Raw genomic sequence first — 19,769 nt, 5'->3', positions numbered from 1 at the left:
GTTTACCCGTGAATATTTGTTGTGTTAGAAGTCACAGTTCTTCCATACATTCTCTGTTGCGAGGGGAAAAAAGGTTGTGAAACGCATATTTTTAGGCTTAGCGTGAGATTTGTCTGGCTCTGAAAATGATTTGAAAGCTCACGTCTGGATATGAGATATTACTGGACTGAAGGATTTGGACTCCATCAAGCACGGACATGTGTGATGACCTGATTAAAGAGAGACGTTGTGTAATCTATCTGAGTGTGAAGCATTTATCGTAGAACTCATTCTCGTGCTTCAGATTGTCTATTTTATTTATAACATGCACCGATGGTCCCCTCAGCTGTGACGCATCAGTGCCCCCGTAGAATGTATGAAAGGATGGAGTTCAGAGAAACGTGGAGGAGCATTTTTGAAAGGAAGTGCAAGTCAGAATAGAGACGTCCAGCTCATAATGTCCAAAACAGACTTCTATCCCGCCTGTATGTTTCAAAAGGAAATATGTCAGGATTTCCTGTTTGTAAATATGTGAGATGGACGTCCGTGTGCGGAGGACATCCAGACTGAACAGCCATTTTACAAACTGGAACATCCAACATATGAACGGCAAAAAGGCAGGGACAAGGATGTCTGTCTGGCAGAATAATGGCCACACAGATGTCCCTGCAAAGCAAAGGAGCAGCCTACTGGTTGGTGCAGTGGAGTTTAAACCAAAGGACTCGGGTTCAAATGCCACTTCAACTTTTATTTTGCAATTTTGAGCCCTCCAGGAACAGAAAAGTAGATACTGTATCTCAGGGCCGCCAAGAGACTGAACTGAGCCCGAGCCAGGGCCGCCCCTCCCCCCCACAATCATCGCCGCTGCTCCCCCCCCCCCCCGATCACTGCTCCCCCCTCTGGATCGCTGCCGCAATTGAAATACCTTGTTGGCTGGCGGGGATCCCCGAGAACCCACCAGCAGAGGACATCTTCCTCCAGCTGCTTTTCCTCTCAGGGCACGCTCAGTTTCAAAGCCGCGCATGCGCGCCTGAGAGGAAAAGCAGCCACTCAGCTGGGCAGAAGAGCAGCGCTGGAGATGCTCTTCTGGGTCCTCCCCAGCCTCCAAGGCGGTCCCGGCCCGGACTTTTCTCTCTCCTGATCCTGTTGGGACGCGGTCACTCGGGTCCCGTGAGGAGCAGGGGAGAGAGGGAGACCCCAGTGCCAGGCCCCCCTTGGAGGCCAGGGAAATTTTGCCCCCCCCCCTCCCGGCGGTATCTGAATGTACACCACTTCAACAGCCTTCTAGATGATTTATATATTCAGGTACAGTAGGTATTTTTTCTGTTTCTGGAGTGCTTCCAGTAAAAAAAAGAAGAGTTTTAAAGTGGGATTTGAACCTGGGTCCCTTGGTTTAAAGTCCACTGCACTAGCTATTACACTAGCTCTCAGACTTACTTTCTGCTTTGCTAAGAATGTCCATAATATTTGAAGGTGTCATACAGCCCAGTGGCGTAGATACGTGGGGCCTGAGCCCCCGTAGATTTCGTCCTGGACCCCCCTCCCGATGACCCTTTCGACCCCCCCCCACGAACCCTCCCCCGCCGCCGCCTACCTTCGCTTTTGCTGGCGGGGGATCCCAATCCCTGCCAGCCGACGTCCCCTTCGTCCTGCAGTCAAAAAAGTCTTTGTTTTGTTGCAGGACGTCAGCATGCAACAGAACAAAGACTTTTTTGACTGCAGCATGAAGAGTCGGCTGGCGGGGATTGGGGTCCCCCGCCAGCAAAAGCGAAGGTAGGCGACGGCGGGGGAGGGTTCGCGGTGGGAGGGGGGGGTCGAGAGGGTGGGAGGTCGTGAAAAGTGGTGGCGGGTCAGAAATGGCAGGGGGGGGGGGGGCTAAAATGTGCCCTCTCACCTTGGGCTCTGGACCCCCCTCCCACCGAAGTCTGGCTATACCCCTGATACAGCCTGATATCCCCTTTCAGTTTCACTTTCAAGAGAGAGGGAGGGGGACAGCAACCACTGTGGGGTTAAAGAGGTGTTGTGCCTTAATCCAGTGGTTCCCAAACCTGATCCTGGAGGCACCCCAGCCAGTCAGGTTTTCAGGATACCCACAATGAATATTCATGAGAGAGCTTTGCATGCACTGCCTCCTCTGTATGCAAATCTATCTCATGAATATTCATTGTGGGTAACCTGAAAACCTGATTGGCTGGGGTGCCTCCAGGACCAGGTTTGGGAACCACTGCCTTAATCCTTCAGCGGTCAGCTGTTCAATCAGAGCACCTTTTTGTACCCTGGACGTGACTGAAACAGGTCTAAATAAGGACATCCTTTGAAGAATTGGACATTGCTTCCTGGTCAGTTATCGCTGTTGGATGTCTTGATTTTGGGCTTTCCCTGGTCCCTCCCAAAACATGCCCCCTTGCTATTTGGATGTACTGCAGAGTTGGACGTCCCTTTTCTGCCTTTGCCAAATTGGGATTTGGATGTTTCAAGTACACGGACATCCATTTGGGCATTTTACGACATTTGAGACTTCTGACATCACGTCATAGTGCCCAACAGGTAAGCAGTGAAGGCATGAAGCAAAGCTCAGTCTGACTCAAGGCATCTGAGAAATACATCATATCACGTGAGACCGTTATGAGAGAGAACTCATGCTTTAATAAACACTTAAATCACAAAGCAAGAAGGCCAAGTGCCTTAGCAATTTCAATAAAAATATGAAATTCTTTTTACATGGTAAATTTCGTAATATAAAAAAGTTTAATGCTGTCTGGAAACACAAGAGTTTAATTTACAAAAAAAGGTCCAGGTAGGCCAAACATGGCTGAACACACTGCGTACAAGGAAAATTTCTAAAGAGCTACTGCAATGATACAAAATGTCTCTCAGTCTCTTAGGCGAGTCATTGCCTTCATTACAGTAACTGACAATCGTAGTTCTTCGGAAAGAACTCTTCTTAAATTTATGCACAACTGAGACAGATGCAGTTAAAAAAAGGGCCCAATTCACAAAATCACGCGTGCAGCATTTCTTGACCCCCCCCCCCCCCCCCCCAACACGAAGTCCACATAAGTGAAATCTCCTTAAAAACACCAACAAACCAACCCAACCCCCAATCCCTTTGCGAGTGATTTTCCCAGTCGGAACAGATGCGACTTTTACGTCACACTGTATCGAGGGAAATAATAGGTATTCCAGTTTAAAATAAACACACAATGCTCATAGCCCGGTATTGCTCATGGCACATCGTTCCAATTGCAGAATTAAGACGCAGAATTCTAGTGAGTGGCTAAAGTGAGAATTGCGTAACAATGTAGGCCAACAGTTTACTAAGGGGCAAAGGTACCACATTAGAACAGAATAATGCTTATGCGCCATGTGAAAGCTTTCGGCGTCATAGCTATGGCCTCAATCAACACAACTTTTCTGTGCATTTCCATTTGTAAAATTTCTCGTTTTCTTTAAAACGAGTTCAAGGTTTAAATTAATTTGAACAAGATAATCACTGTAATTACATATATTTTAGTTTTAATTTACTTATGCAGCTGGTTAGTGCTATAATAAGTTAATATCACATTTTGCTAATATATTTTATAATATTTGACCTATTTTGCTTTCATTATCCACTTCTATGAATCCCTGGCGACATAAATTACGCAGCCAATGTATCTGTATATGTTCTGTGTAGAAAGCCACATCAATCTGATACTTCGTCTTGCGTGACAGATGTGTCCCGCTCTTAATTTGCAAAGCAGCTTTTGGTTCCCTGGGACTGTTATACAAAAAAAAACAAAAAACCTAAGGTTTTACGGTTATGTGCATGACCTTTTTGAGAATCTGGCCCCAAATTTTCTGACTTAACTGACACATTCATTTGCTAAATGCCCGCCATCAAAATAGTTTTCTTCACTACAAACATGGTACCAAGTGTATCCTTTAGACTGTTCAGTGCAGCTGGCTTTTTTTGCTCGACCACTGCTTTTCAGTTAACATCTTGGTTTAAGTACTTGATCAAGGCAGGTGGGCAGAAGCAAATATTTAACATTTCTAGAAATGCAAACTGATTCGTCTGTATAAAAACACACTTCAGCACTTTGAAGACGGGAAAAATCTTCCTGGGGAAAGGAATTTGTAACCATTGCCAGACGGCAGCTTTATTGGGCGTAATGTCCCTGAAGTACTGCTGGAAGATGTTAATTGAGCTGATGTCACTATATCGGTATTTTCTGGGCGCTTATGCCCATTTGAAGGGTTCTTTTGTGGGGTAGCAAGTTGCTGCTGTCTGGACAAATCTTTCAGTTCAAGCTTATCCACGTTTTCCTCCTTTTTGCTGTGACGCGGAGATAAATTTAGCAAACTCAGAACATCTCTTTTAGAAGTCATCGTTCCTGGAGCTCCACGCAATATTTTCATTGGACCTGATGAGTGAGGAGCGCTGTTAGTCCAAAACATTTTCAAATTATGAATGGCTTTTACTTTCTCATCGATGGCTGCCAGTTTTAACTTGTCGATATCTGGTGCATCAGCTGGGGAGGAACGAGCAGAGCCAGTAGAGGAATACGAGAGGGCTGGAGAGGGAGTGCTGCCTGCTGGAGATAGATGCCCTGAGTTTGGCGATATATTATGAGGTGATTTGGAAATATGACTACTGTATGGAGAACTAGGATACTTCAACTTGAAATGCGGCGAATCAGAACTTGGAGACGGTTGGCTGCTGTGACCTGACCCTTCTTTGTTAGATGTTTCCGATATTGTAGGACTGTTATATCCTGAGCTCACTTTCTGAAGAGATGAGCACCTTGTTGGAGGCTTTGGTTTAACAGTAACTGGAGAGGGCAGACCCTTCTGCTGTGGTCTACTAAAAGCACTAGTTTCTGAGGATCTGAACATTGAAGCACTGTTTGGAGTCGAAGAGCCATCGCTTGTATTACCGCACTTGATTATTTGACTTCCGCTTCTTTGAAGACGTTCAACAGCAATAAGATGCGTCTGAGTCTCTTCTAAAATTTTTTGTGCTAGCTCTTCAGGATCAAGCTTCGGATTATTTTCTTCTTGTGATTTCACCGTACTGTCTGTTTCAGTGCTAGATTGGTCAGATTCTCCAGTATCTGAGCTTGTAAGTTTTCCAACTTTTTGGAAAGGTGAATTTGGACTGGGAATGAGAGTCATTTTGACTGGAGAATTTGGTGTACTTATACTGCCTTTAGAGCTTACAGAGACTTTAATTCCTGCACACACATCTCCCTTGGACGGTTTGTGATCAGGTGAAAATGCCATGTGTATGTTTTCTTGATAGTTGGTCAGTGGTTCATTGCTAACGATAGAAAATCCCTCATATTCTTCCTGTTCTTCTTTGTTAGCTGACCCATGAGCTTGCGGAGAAGATCGGCTTCGTGGTACTGAAGGCCTATGAGGATAAATATTTTTAGGTCTCTCGTAATCCTGTCGTCCCCTTTGGCCTCCTTCTGACACATTCTCAGACTTTGAGACAAAACTCATTGATGAAGCAATAGAGCTCAAGCTATAAACAGAAATAGCATCAGAAGCCATGCTGTCGGGGCAAGTGGGAGAAAATGGAGGGTTCTGGTACCCCATGGGCACTGGGTTTGAAACAGACTGAGCAGACGCCAATGACTCCAAGGATGAGGAGCTGTCCAGGCTAAGGCGTTTGGGCAATTCAGTAGAGTCTACAAGAAAAAGAAGAAAACAATACAACTTAATAGAACTGTGATTTTTTTTGTATAGCCTTTTTAACATGCTGGCGTGTGAGCATAATAAGTGAAAGTCTCATAGGTTTTGTTAATGATACATATATACTATTCCGAGTCACAGTGTAGTGAAACGGGATAAATGTTCACAACTGAGCACTGGGACTATTTTGCCGGTGGAAAGTAGATTGAAACCAAAAGAGTTGGGGACCCTTTTACTAAGGCACACCTAAAAGTGGCCTGTGCTGGTGTTGGTGCGTGTTTTGGAAGGGCAGAGGTCCATTTGCTCAGCGTGCCTGGAAAAAAGGCGCTTTTTTGTGCCGGAAAATAGACGTGTGGCAAAATTAAAACCAGTGCGCTTCCATTTTCAGGCTGAGATCTTACTGCCACTCATTGACTTAGCAGTAAGGTCTCACTCGCTAGCTGGGCGATAAGTGGCCAGCGCATGTAAACTGCTGATTACCGCCGGGTAGGCGTCACGCGGTAGAAAATAGAAAATATTTTCTACCATGTGTTTTGGACGCACGTCAAAAATGGAATTACTGCTCCGGGGCACATGGTAGCCGGGCGGTAGTGCCAATTTGATGCGCATTAGACGCGCGTAGGTGCCTACGCGCTTTTATAAAAGGGGCCCCTACGTTTGTTTATGATCTGCCTGAGGTGTTTAGTCTTCAACCTCTTAATGAGCTTTGTTTTCTTGTTATTTGAATTCATGGGATCTTTTTGTCTGTTCCTAAATATTTTCTGCAGAAACAGATCTTTGAAGCGAGTTCTGTACCGAGAAGTCAGTATTTTTATTTATTTGTGTGTTACATTTGTACCCCACATTTTCCCACCTATTTGCAGGCTCAATGTGGCTTGCATAGTACCGAAAAGGTGTTCGCCAGTCGGTTGATAACAAATACAAGGTTGTATTGTGGTCGAATGAGGTAGGTGGGTGTCAGACACCGTGAAGGTCGTATGGAATGAAGATCGTATGATCATTGGTTGAGCTGTGTTGCTGGAGCGGTGCAACCTCAGCTGCATAGGTGCTTTAAAAACCTGGCCATCTGTGACATTTGGCCAGCTCCAACCGTATTATCAAAACGAAAGATGGCCGGCCATCTTGTTTCGATAATACGGTTTGGGACACCTCTTTACGGCGCCGGCCTTAGAGATGGCCGCCGCCGTTCGATTATGCCCCTCAAAGTGGTCTAGTGGTCTCTTTGGGCAGGTGTGATCCCTGCTCACTCCTGTCCATGCCAGCTCCACAGTCAAAATGTGTGACTGCCACAGGAGGTCACGGCAGCCTTTTTGAGATTGGAACCAGAACGGGCAGGAGTGAGTGGGGATCACTAGGGCTTCTATAGGTAGGCCCAAGGAGGGTGTTTGGGTGGTGGGAGGGCAACGGGCAGAGAGTGGCTGCGGCAAGGGGGGAGGGGAGTTTTGGTCTCAGTTGAAAATCCACAGGCATTTTTGTCTGAAACTGAAGCATGGCCGAACCCAGATTTCATGCTAGTTTTGGCGCCAAAACTGAAACTCAGTCGGCTCATAATGGTGACCTTACCGAACAGCGCTAAGAGAGCCTGAAGAGCAAAGTGCATAGTCTTCCTATTGGCCTGTTTGCCTGTCTTCAGGATCACCTCCTCCTGGCCAACTTCACACAAGTCAAAACCTAGAGTGCAAAGAACAGGAGAAAAATAGTTTTTCTAATATATTTTATAGTATAGTTAAATTGTTTTGTTTAATCCTCTAATGCTTTCCACCAAATAGCATGCATTTTTCATTAAAAAAAAACAAAACAGATACAAATTAACCTCAAATCAAATTGTCCAGCATAGGTCTTTATAAAATAATCTAGTTCAGATTCTTTTGTTTAGGTTCTCTGTAGCAGGAGGCCACTTCGTTCTAAAGATCTTGATTTTACCTACTCATGTGCGCAGTAGATTGCATAAAAAATTATGCTCAACCCTGTCTAGCTAGTTAATAAGATGCAACGTAATACTGTTTACTATAAGTTATTAGTAATTAATGTTGGCTAATTTTTTGATAACATACCATGAAATGTAAACCACTTAGAACTTGTTGGTAAGGCGGGTCATAAACGCCAAATTAAATTATGTATGTGACTGTGGTAAACAATGTGACAGTGTGAAACCCAACTGAAAGCTTTCATGGCCAGCTTGTTGTACAACACAAGTTGGAATATGTATCCAAAAACTATATTTACCTAGAAAGCATTGTAGCTATTACTTAGGTTTTCGTGATACAATTGTCTATTTAAAGGGAAAGGAAGTGATTTTGCATTTTGTTCATGCCTTTTTCAATCGTAGCTCAAGGCAAGTTACATTTCAGGAACAGTAGATTCTAAGGGGTCCTTTTACAAAGGTGTCCTAGCGTTTTTAGCTAAACGCTAGAGATACCCATATATTCCTATGGGGGGGGGGGGTCTCCAGCATTTAGCATGTGCTAAAACGGCTAGTGTGTCTTTGTAAAAGGACCCCCTAAGTTTGTACCTGAGACAATGGAGGGTTAAGGGATCCTTTTACTATGGCGCGGTAGGCTTACCGCGTGCAACGAGCATTACCATGGGACACGCTGAGGTGTCCCATGGTGGTGTTTTTTTTTAATGCATTTTCAATATTACATCAATCCAAATTTGAATTAGGATAATAAGCTATACCAGGAAAAAAAAATAACAATGAACACAATTCAGGAAATTTGAAAAAGCATTTAGCTCAATATAGCCCACAAGAAAGAGAGAAGCAAGAATCCTAACTATTGAAGTGGAAATTATTGGTTATGGAGTACAGCTCACCACATCCTGCCTGCAGCCGTCTTGCCCCTCTCCCACAGTAGTGTTCTGCTTAACGCACGCTAATCTTGCGCTGGAAAATATTTTCCAGCACCGGAGGCGTATCTGGGGCTTGTGAGTGCCTGTGCTGATTTGGGTAGCGTGGGCACATTACCGCACGCTATCCAATTAGCGAGGGAGCCCTTACCGCCTCCAAAATAGGTGGCAGAAAGGGATGCCGGCGGGAAATTAGCATGTGGCCACTACAAAAAAACAATTCCGAATGCGGCCGTTTTACTGCTACACTACAAGTGGCCGCAGCACGTGGGAAACATATGCTCCGACAGCAGCGCCGGCCACTTTTTAGCATGGCTTAGTAAAAGGACCCCTAAGGGCCCCTTTTACCAAGCTGCGTCAAAAAGGGACCTGCGCTCAGGGGTGTGCTGGTAAATTTTTAACAACAGGCTCTTTCTCCGGACGTAGCCAGCTCTGCAGTTGGAAGGGCCAGGGGTGGCCGGGTGGGGGTGGGGGGAGCAACACTTGCCTCTCTCTCCTCCCTCCCTTCGTGTGGGCACGCTAGGCATACCTTTGCTGGCAGCCAATAAATGGACTGCCACCACTCCCAACATCTTGCTCTGAGCAGCATGCTGAAACTTCTTACACATGCTGGAGAAGTCCTAGCCTGCTGCTCAGAGCTGGAAACAAGGAGCTGGGAGCAGCAGCAGTCTATCTACTTGGCTGGCAGGGCTCAGCATCCCCACCAGCAAAGTAAAAGAGAATTCAGCAGGGGGCCCAAGCCCACATTTTGGGAGCCAGTTGTTAAAGTAGCCGTGGAGGGCCCTACTTTAACAACCGGCTCCCAAAATTCTTAAAAACTTAACAACCGGCTCTTGCGAGCCTGCGAGAGCCTGCTCCAGCACACCACTGCCTGCGCTGGTGTCGGCACGTGTTTTTCCACGTACGCTGAGGCCCCCTTTTACTGCAGCAGGTAAAAGGGAAGTCTCTCTTTCCTGCAGTAAATGACTGAGCGGCAAGTAAAGCGCTTGCCGCAAAGCCAGTTCGGAGGGTGGGGGGAGGGAGCCCTTACCACCACCCGTTGAGTTGGCGGTAGGGGCTCCCGCGCTAACCCGGCAGTAACCGGGCAGTGATTACCACTGGGTACACTCCGGCGCTAGCACCGGATATGATGGCGAGCTAGAGATGGGAAGTAGCGCCGGGCTGCGCGGTAGCCCTGCAGTACTTCCTGTTTAGTGAGTGTTAATCTTTAAATATTTCCTAAGCTATAAACTTCAATGTGTTGACATACTGGAGGAAAAAGTCTCAACAGACTGCTGAAACTTAGCTTTTTGGCTATCAGTTCAAAGGAGTTCTATCTGTCATCACTGGCTTAAAATACCTCCTCTTCCCTGTTGATCATTTGTTAAGAGTCAAAACTTCACGTATCTTAGCTTTGACTCGACGTTGCTCTCCTTAAGGCTCTGTCTTTCTTTGACACGGCCTCCACTTCCTACTTCAGGGTCCGTGGTGCTGGCGTACTCTATAGCAACGTACTTCTCTATGGTCCGTTGCTATAGAGTACGCCAGCACCAGGAACTCTGAAGTAGGAAGTGGAGGCCGTGTCAAAGAAAGACTGAGCCTTAAGGAGAGCAACGTCGAGTCAAAGCTAAGATACGTGAAGTTTTGACTCTTAACAAATGATCAACAGGGAAGAGGAGGTTTTTTAAGCCAGTGATGACAGATAGAACTCCTTTGAATTGATAGCCAAAAAGCTACCGTATTTTTCGGACTATAAGACGCACTTTTTTCCCCCCAAATTTGGGAGGAAAATGGGGGGTGCGTCTTATAGTCCGAAGGTAGATTTGGCTGGCTGGCTGGCAGGCCCTCCGAGTTTGGGATCGCCGTCAGGGTTACCTCCCCCCCCCCCCCCCCCCCCGGCCCTGTCACCGCTTCTCCCTACTCACGCGATCTTCCCTGGTGGTCTAGTGACGTCGGGGCAGGAAAGAGCCCCCTCTTTCCTGCCCAGCGCGCTGCTCTCCATCCTCCTGTATGCAGCCTGACGGTCTCGGCGAGATTCAAAATGGCCGCTGAGACTTCAATTCTCGGCGGCCATTTTGAATCTCGCCGAGACCGTCAGGCAGCAATGCATACAGGAGGATGGAGAGCAGCGCGCTGGGCAGGAAAGTGGGGGCTCTTTCCTGCCCCGACGTCACTAGACCACCAGGGAAGATCGCGTGAGTAAGGGGAGAGGTGGTGACAGGGCCGGGGAGGGGGGAGGAGGTAACCCTGAGGGCGATCCCGAACTTGGAGGGAGGGATTCGGACAAGACGCACTGGAGCACCTAGGTTTTAGAGTTGGGAAAAAGGAAACATTTTTTTTTCCTATTTCCCTCCTCTAAAACCTAGGTGCGTCTTATAGTCCGAAAAATACAGTAAGTTTCAGGAGTCTGTTGAGGCTTTCTCCTCCAGTATGACAACACATTGAAGTTTACTACCCATAGGCTCTCCCTGGGCCCACCTTTCGAAGACAAACCTGCTTATTTTTGAACGAGAAGGTCGGTCATCTTCTGACACAAATCGGGAGATGGCCGGCCATCTCCTGAAGCCGGCGAAATCGGTATAATTGAAAGCCGATTTTCGCCATCTTCAACTGCTTTCTGTTGCAGGGCCAGCCAAATTTCAAGGGGGCGTTTCTGTGGCTGCAAGAAAGCTCTCAGGGCCGGGGGAGAGACCAGTCAAATTGAGATTAAAATTTTTAATCGCTCAATAGCCCTAGTCTGCATGTTTCTTGAAAAAGTATTACAATCCGCTTAAGTTACCTCACTCATCATGCTGGGACTGAGTCAGCATTACATACACTCAAGCTGCTACATGAAATGTTAATACACTGATAAAGCTTCATGCAAGGCAGCTGCTAAACAATTAAATGCACTGGTTGACACCTCACGCTCACCAAGGCGACACAAAAGCATCAGCTTTTTCACTGCAATGTCAGGCCACGGGTAGGAAATTAGGAAGATTGGGCCACAAGTGTCATCCATCAAGTAAATGATGACACTTAGTATGACAACACATTGAAGTTTATAGCTTAGGAAATATTTAAAGATATACAGAGTAACTGATCCTACGCAACGCTATAATTTGAGGGAGCAGTGAGTGGTAAGCCCGTGCTGGGCTTACCGCCGCTTAGTAAAAGGGGTCCTAAGTGACGTGGCTAAGATCACAAGTAGCCGTGGTGGGAACTGAATGGGGCTTCTCTGGTTCTCAGCCCACCGCCCTAACCCTTAACCTTTAAATGCCGGGCCTATCCAACACATTTGGAAGAAGCAGGCCAAGCTAGAAGAGTTTTAGGGAAAAAAAAAAACTTCAAACCAAATTTCAGTACCGTTTCTATGCTTTCACTGCTTTTCTCCACGCTCCAATTGCTTAAATTCTTTGGACTCTAAGTCATAATGCAATTTTCTTCAAGCTGTTTTTCTATCATTTTATTGTAAATGAAATATTTATGTCTATGTATTCAAACATAAAATGTTCACATGTGGGCAACAGATTAATTATTGAATTTTAAGGGGAAACACTTTTGAAACAGCAGGGGGGTGAAGACACATTATCCATTTACTTGACGATGGCTACACAAGCGGGGAGAAGGGGCAAAATCGGTCTATTTTTGACTGTGCTGTGTTTGCATCTGCATTTCTCGAGTTATGGACGGCCCCTTTGTGCCAGAGGAGGTTACCATGGAAACTAGCACTGGAGATGCACTAAATAATCAGATGTGGCTACTCGAAAGAATTGTGTGCCTTTGGTGCAAGAACATCTCAGACAATACATTTATTAGAATCTGGATTCTACTTTGATGCTGAATACAGCAAACTATGGGACCCTTTTACCAAACTGCAGTAAAACGTGGCCTTAGCAGGGGCATATCTGGCCTCCGGCGGTAGGGGGGGACAGAGCCAGAGGGAGGGGGCACATTTTACCCCCCCCTGCCGCCACCACCCCCTCCTCCGCCATTACCGGACCCCCCCCCCACCGCCACCAACGACTCTCTCCACCCCCCCTCCCGCCGCCAGCCCTCTCCCGCTGCCGTTTCTTACTTTTGCGTCCGCTGCCTTCTGCGCCTTTAAAAATATTTCTTCAGTTGGCGGGGGACCCCAACCCCCGCCAGCCAACCCAAGGTGACAACTTGCAAGTTCTTCCTCCGCCATGGCCAACATGCTGGAGTTGAGCGGCTGAATCCAGTTCGGAGTCTGACGTCGCAGCACGCTGTACGGGGGGGGGGGGGGGGGTCCGGTAATGGCGGAGGGGGGGGGGGTCGGTGGGGGGTAAAATGTGCCCTCTGGCTCTGGCCCCCCTACCGCCGGAGGCCAGATACGCCCCCTGTTGAGCGGCTGAATCCAGTTCAGAGTCTGACGTCGCAGCACGTACAATGTGCTGCGACGTCAGACTCCGAACTGGATTCAGACGCTTTCAACTCCAGCATGTTGGCCACGGCGGAGGAAGAACTTGCAAGTTGTCACCTCGGGTTGGCTGGCGGGGGTTGGGGTCCCCCGCCAGCTGAAGAAATATTTTTAAAGGCGCAGGAGGAAGCGGACGCAAAAGTAAGAAATGGCAGTGGGGGAGGGCTGGCGGCGGGAGGGGGGCCTGGGCCTCCACAGATTTCGCCCTGGCCCCTGTGGCCCCACGCAGATACGCCCCTGGGCCTTAGCAAGCCCTCATGCGGGTAATTCCCACGTGCTAAGGTCATTTTTACCGCTGGGGTAAAATGGCCAAAACTCTTATTTTTGGTATTAATGGCCACTAAAACAGATTAGCGGGTGAGTCCTTACTGCCACCCATTGGTAACTGTGCATCTTCCCCTTTCTATTCCTTTTTCCTCCTACAGTCAGCATCCCTCTCCTTCTCCCTTCATAGTCAGCATCTCCCCACTCTTTCCCACTTAATGTCTTAATCCCCTTGTCTGTTTCCTTCCACCATCTCTATTTTCCCCTCTCCTCCCTGTGCAGCATCTATCTTTCCCCCTCTCCCACCCCTGTGGTCCAACATTTCTCCCTCTTCCCTCCCTCCCATTGTCCACCATCTCTCCTTACCCTCCCATCACCTCCCTCTCACCTGCAGTCTGGCATCTCTCCTTTCATCCTCCCCCTCCCCACCCACATTTCAGTAAGGTCTCTCTTACCCCTTCTATGTGCCTTCAAATTTGCAACAGCAGGCTGGGATTCATATACTCTGCCTCTGGCTGTCCTAAACCCTTCATTTACAAATAAATGAAAGTTTGAAGGTACACCTAGGGAGGGAGGGCAGATTTACCAAATCATAGGAGGGACGTGGAAGGAGAGCTGCCGGATTTCAGATGGGGAAGAGTGGGAGAGGTTGCCACCCTTAAAAATCGTGCCGTCCTAGCTGGGCTGCCTAGTTTGCCTTGTGCTAGGACTGGCTCAGCACTCTCTGTCCTCACCCAAACCAGTCTTCTCCGTTTTTCCTCCTGCCTTCCTTCTGACTCTGCAGCTCTCTCATGTCCTGTGTCCTGGCTGATTGTAGCTCCAGCATCATCTGGTGCCAAGTGCATTATAAATAGGTAATACGGGACTGAACTGAAAGATATATTATGATGCTTAAGGGTTACTTGAAAACTAATGACAAGCGAGATCAGTGGCGTTCCTTGGTTGGCTGCCACCCAGGGTGGATCGCCGTTGTGCACCCCCACCAGGTGCAGTGTCATTGTCCCCCCCTAGGTGCAGCATGACACCCCCCCCAGGTGCAGCATCCCCCCCCCCCTAGTGCACCTCACCGATCCCCCCCCCCCCCCCCCCGGTGCATTCTTCTTACCTGCTGGGGTGCTGGCAGCAGCCGTGTAGCTCCTGCTCCCTCTGCCCCAGAACAGCAGAGGGAGCAGGGAACCAGCGGAACCGGCAGCCAAGCGGCTGTTCCCTGCACCCCTCTTTCAGCATGCACCCAGGGCGGACCGCTTCCACCACCTCGCCCTTGGTACGCCAGTGAGCAAGATTAGCATATGACGCGGTAATTATATATTTTTTAAAAATTGCCTCCCTACTACTACTTAACATTTCTAGAGCGCTACTAGGGTTACACAGCGTTGTACAACCCCCTAGGTGAACATTAAACATCCACAAGCACTGAATTGTGAAATGGGGGAAGGAAGTTTAAAAAAGAAATTGTTTGGAAAAAAACGAAGGAATTTTATTCATACCTAAGGCTGCCAGAAATTCATGACATCCGGGTAAGCGCCAAAGCTGTACGCTGATGGACACTTGGATGGGTGCAGATGAGAAATCATGCTCCTTCTCCCCGGCCTGGAGCTGAACCAGCACTTGATGCAGCTAAAGACAAAACGGATATTGTTTCTGTCAGTCACGAAAATTGGGCTTTTCTTTACGTAACACTCAAAAAGTTGTTCTGAAATGTAAATACGTTAGGGCTTTTTCCGAATGGATGGGGGTAATTCAGAGCCTGCAGTAAAACTGTATCAACTCATCCATTCTCTCCCGCACTTTTGAACACTAAGCAACAGGAAGAATCAGATATATATTTTTTTGCTCTATATGATCAAAAACAAACACTTATTCCACTTTTTTTTCTATAGTTTGCGGTGGAAGAAACAAAGAAGGGGGTGGGAGCTTCATGAGAGATGGTCTGTGGATTAATTGCATTAACTAAACGCGATTAGGGGCCCTTTTACTACGCCGCATAGGCGCCTACGCATGCCCAATGCGCGCCAATTCAGAATTACCGCCCGGGCTATGCATGGCCCGGGCGTTAATTACATTTTTTAATCTGCGCCCACTACATGCGCCGGCGGCGCTAACCAGGCGGTAATCGGCATTGTACGCGTACTGACGATTATCGCCTGGTTAATGCGTGAGACCTTACCGCTAAGTCAACGGGTGGCAGTAAGGTGTCATGCCCAAAATAGACACGCACCAATTTTCATTTTGTCGCACGTCCATTTTTGCCAAAAAAAAAACCCAAAACGTTTTCTGCAGGTGCGCTGAAAAATGAACCTGCGTGCGTCCAATACACGCGTCTACATCAGTGCAGGCCACTTTTCAGCGCACCTTAGTAAAAGGACCCCTTGATACGTAAAATCTCAGCACGATTAAACATTTTAATCGTGAGTTAACTATGTCGCCGTGCCTCTCTCCCTTCCCTTCTGGAATTCCTATGCATGCCCGAGTTGCAGGCAGCGTCTGCAATGCAAGCAGGCTCCCTCCGCTGTCCCCAAGAGCCTTCCTGGAGCCGCCTCCTCTGATGCAACTTCCTGTTTCTGTGGCTGCAAGAAAGCTCTCAGGGCCGGTGGAGGAAGCCTGCTTGCATTGCAGATGCTGCTCGCAACCCAGGCAAGTACAGCGATGCCAGACCAGCCAAATTGAGATTAAAATTTTTAATCGCTCAATAGCCCTAAGTCTGCATGTTTCTTGAAAAAGTATTACAATCCGCTTAAGTTACCTCACTCATCATGCTGGGACTGAGTCAGCATTACATACACCCAAGCTGCTACATGAAATGTTAATGCACTGATAAAGCTTCATGCAAGGCAGCTGCTAAACAATTAAATGCACTGGTTGACACCTCACGCTCACCAAGGCGACACAAAAGCATCAGCTTTTTTTCACTGCAATGTCAGGCCACGGGTAGGAAATTAGGAAGATTGGGCCACAAGTGTCATCCATCAAGTAAATGATGACACTTAGCATCAACAGTTTAACAATCTGCAGCCTTTCAGCATATAAACAACGCTGTTAGCGTCAACGCAAAATCTGAAGTCATACACTTTTAGCTAAGGCAACATCCAGCTTATTTATGATCAGATATTAATGGTTGAACAGTTTTACAGCTAGTGCTTTCTGCTTCTGGGTAAGGACCGAAAACAGAGACCAATGTGGTTTTTTTTTTTTAAGAATGCGATCTGCTTTTTCGTTCAGTACTTACCATTCCAACCATATTTTTAACAGCCTTCAGACAGCAGATTATAATAGAAAAAGAAGGAGAAAGAGAAAAGAAGCTTTAGACAAGCAAGTACCGTATGTTATTCGGCTTAAAATTCTTGTTCATTCAACATTAGTAAGCTCAGCAGGGTTATACCGTATAGGCATATCCCCAGTGTGTTCTGGAAGGCAGAGATTAGCAGTGGCATGCACAATCATTCAGATTTACAGCACGGATAACAAAAGATGGGTGAAAATTGGTGTTCTCCTGAACAGTGCCCAAAAAGAACAGAATGACTCCATACTACTCATTTTCTTCCTATCTATATATCTGCACTCGGCCCCTTGACCACATTGGAGGAGTGGCCTAGTGGTTAGAGCACCGGTCTTGTAATCCAAAAGTGGCCGGTTCAAATCCCACTCCTGCTCCTTGTGATCTTGGGCAAAGTCACTTAACCTTCCATTGCCTCAGGTACAAACTTAGATCCTGAGCCCTCCTGGGACAGAGAAATATCCAGATTTCCTGAATGTAACTCACCTTGAGCTACTACTGAAAAAGGTGTGAGCAAAATCTAAAAACATAAATATATGGAATATTGCTACTATTGAAGATTCTACATGGAATGTTGCCACTTTTTGAGATTCTGGAATGTTGCTACTATTTGAGATTCTAGATGGAATGTTGCTAGTGGAGGAGTGGCCTAGTGGTTAGAGCACCCATCTTGATATCAAGAGGTGGCTGGTTCAAATCCCACTGCTGCTCCTTCTGATCTTGCGCAAGTTACTTAACCCTTTGTTGCCTCAGGTACAAACTTAGATCGTGAGCCCTCCTGGGACAGTGAAATATCCAGAGTACCTGAATGTAACTCACCTTGAGCTACTACTGAAAAAGGTGTGAGGAAAATCCAAATAAATTATTTGAGATTCTGTTGCTACAATCTGAGATTTTACATGGAATATTGCTACTATCCGAGATTCTATATGGAATGTTGATATTATCTGAGATTCTATATGGAATGTTGCTACTATTTTAAATTCTGTTGCTACTATTTGAGATTCTACATGGACTGTTGCTATAGTGGAGGAGTGACCTAGTGGTTAGAGCACTGGTCTTGCAATCCAGAGGTGGCCGATTCAAATCCCACTGCTGCTCCTTGTGATCTTGGGCAAAGTCACTTAACCCTCCATTGCCTCAGGTACAAACTTAGATCGTGAGCCCTCCTTGGACAGAGAAATATCCAGAGTACCTGAATGTAACTCACCTTGAGCTACTACTGAAAAAGGTGTGAGCAAAATCTAAATAAATAAATAAACACAATAAAAGAGGAAAACTTGAAAACAGCAAACTGAAACCTAATAATAGGACTACCACGAAACAGGATGAAAAATACACACATGTAACGGCACTGAAATTCAAATAACAGAGATATAATACGATGTAAGCATACTAGCGATGGAATGTCTAATAAGCCACTTAATTAGAACATTCCAATGCTATTGCTATGATACTAATGCTTTTCTACAATACAGCTTACCATATAGCTGAGGGGTCAAGTGCAGATACATAGATGGGGACAAGATGGGTGGTACAGAGTCAGTTGGAATAAATAAATGGGTGGCTAAACTAAAGGCAAGTTCTTTGTACAGTTAATCAAGGTAGAAGCAAGCTAGTCCAGGTGTGTAATCAGTTGCCATCTCCTGAACCCGGCCAAATCGGTATAATCGAAAGCCGATTTTGGCCGGCTCCAACTGCTTTCCGTCGCAGAGCCGGCCAAAGTTAAAGGGGGTGTTTCCGCAGGGTATGGAAGGCGGGACGGGGGCTTGGTTATGAGATGGCCGGCTTCGGCCGATAATGGGAAAAAGAAGGCTGGCTCTGACGAGCACTTCACCGGCTTCACTTGGTCCATTTATTTTTAGGACCAAGCCTCCAAAAAGTGCCCCAACTGAGCAGATGATCACCAGAGGGAATCAGGGATCACCTCCCCTTACTCCCCCAGTGGTCACCAACCCCCTCCCACCCATAAAATAAAAATAAAAAACATTTTTTTGCCAGCCTCTATGCCAGCCTTAAATGTCATACACTTCAGGCAGGTGGACCCAGGCCCCTACCTGTTACACTTGTGGTGATAAATGGGAGCCCTGCAACCCCCCCCCCAAAAAAAACCCCCCACTGTATCCACATGTAGGTGACCCCTTCATCCCTAAGGGCTATGGTAGTGGTGCACAGTTGTGGGGCGTGGGTTTTGGGGGGGCACACAAGGTAAGGGAGGTATGCACCTGGGAGCTATTTCTGAAGTCCACTGCAGTGCCCCCTAGGATGCCCGGTTGGTGCCCTTGCATGTGAGGGGGACCAGTGCACTACAAATGCTGGCTCCTCCCACGACCAAATGCCTTGGATTTGGCCGGGTTTGAGATGGCTGGCATTAGTTTCCATTATCGCTGAAAACCAATGCCGGCCATCTCTAAAGCCGGCCCAATCGTTGAGATTTGGCTGGCTCCGACCGTATTATCGGAATGAAAGATAGCCGGCTATCTTGTTTCGATAATAAGGTCGGGATGCCGTTCGATTATGCCCCTCCACGTATACTTAGTGCTTGCAAATGCATGAACGTTAGCAGGACCAATGTTGGCATCAGCTCGAGACAAGTGCTGCCATCTGCTGTTTGGAAGAGCGCTGGCTGCGCAAGGAAAAGGAAATCTTCAGCCGGCAAGGTTTAGTCAGTCAGTCAGCCACAGCAACAAGTGCCACAATTTTGGGTGGGCCTGAGTTCACCTGTAGCTACGCCACCAAAGCAACAATGTTGGAATATTTAAAACTTTTCTTTTTGGTGTGAAGTGATTAAAGTTCGTTATTTGATCAATTACGACATCAGTGAATTACTGGAGATTCAGTATGACAACAGTCATTGTTAAGGTCACATCTATGAATATTTCCCCGCGTGCACACTGATTGTGGTGTTGGGCTTTTCTGGATGTGTGACATGCATGGTCACGTTTACAAGGGTGCGCGTCAATATGAGGCACACCCGACCCGGCAGAGCTTCGCGGGGCCTTTTCTCTTCCTGCCCCCTGACTTTGCAGCATCCTTCAGGTGAGCAAATTCAATTTTTAAGCACTATCCGTAGACAATGTGTCTGACAGGCAGGTCACAGAGGGTGATTCCAAAAGCAGGCCAGAATTATTCATACCAGCTTTACTGTTGTGCTGACCTTTAATTGAGGTAATTTCATTTCTGAATAGGATGATTCCAGATATCGACCCCACAGCTATATGGAATGCAGGATGTAAAATGTAGAACTGCTCGCTCTATATACCTGCGTTCTTCTCCATTTCTGAACATACTACACATATTTACATTTTTTTATTTAAAGAAATAACA

At 46.9% G+C, this 19,769-nt stretch overlaps 1 protein-coding gene across 1 annotated transcript in view; it reads right to left on the bottom strand.

Moving 5' to 3' along the window:
• Nucleotides 1-3,066: 3,066 nt before the first annotated feature.
• The window catches only part of TTC28 (tetratricopeptide repeat domain 28), a 238,807-nt gene continuing 222,104 nt past the window's right edge, over nucleotides 3,067-19,769 (bottom strand). Inside the window, exons 14-17 of the mRNA XM_030218563.1 lie at nucleotides 16,395-16,418; nucleotides 14,656-14,785; nucleotides 7,222-7,329; nucleotides 3,067-5,654 (exon numbers count right to left, since the gene is read on the bottom strand). Of these exons, the coding sequence (XP_030074423.1) occupies nucleotides 4,054-5,654; nucleotides 7,222-7,329; nucleotides 14,656-14,785; nucleotides 16,395-16,418 (1,863 nt within the window). The 3' untranslated portion in view covers nucleotides 3,067-4,053. The remainder of the gene's footprint in view (nucleotides 5,655-7,221; nucleotides 7,330-14,655; nucleotides 14,786-16,394; nucleotides 16,419-19,769) is intronic.

This window comes from Microcaecilia unicolor, chromosome 11 (genome assembly GCF_901765095.1).
Source record: "Microcaecilia unicolor chromosome 11, aMicUni1.1, whole genome shotgun sequence".
Taxonomy (NCBI): domain Eukaryota; kingdom Metazoa; phylum Chordata; class Amphibia; order Gymnophiona; family Siphonopidae; genus Microcaecilia; species Microcaecilia unicolor.
This window is presented reverse-complemented; position numbering and strand designations above follow the sequence as displayed.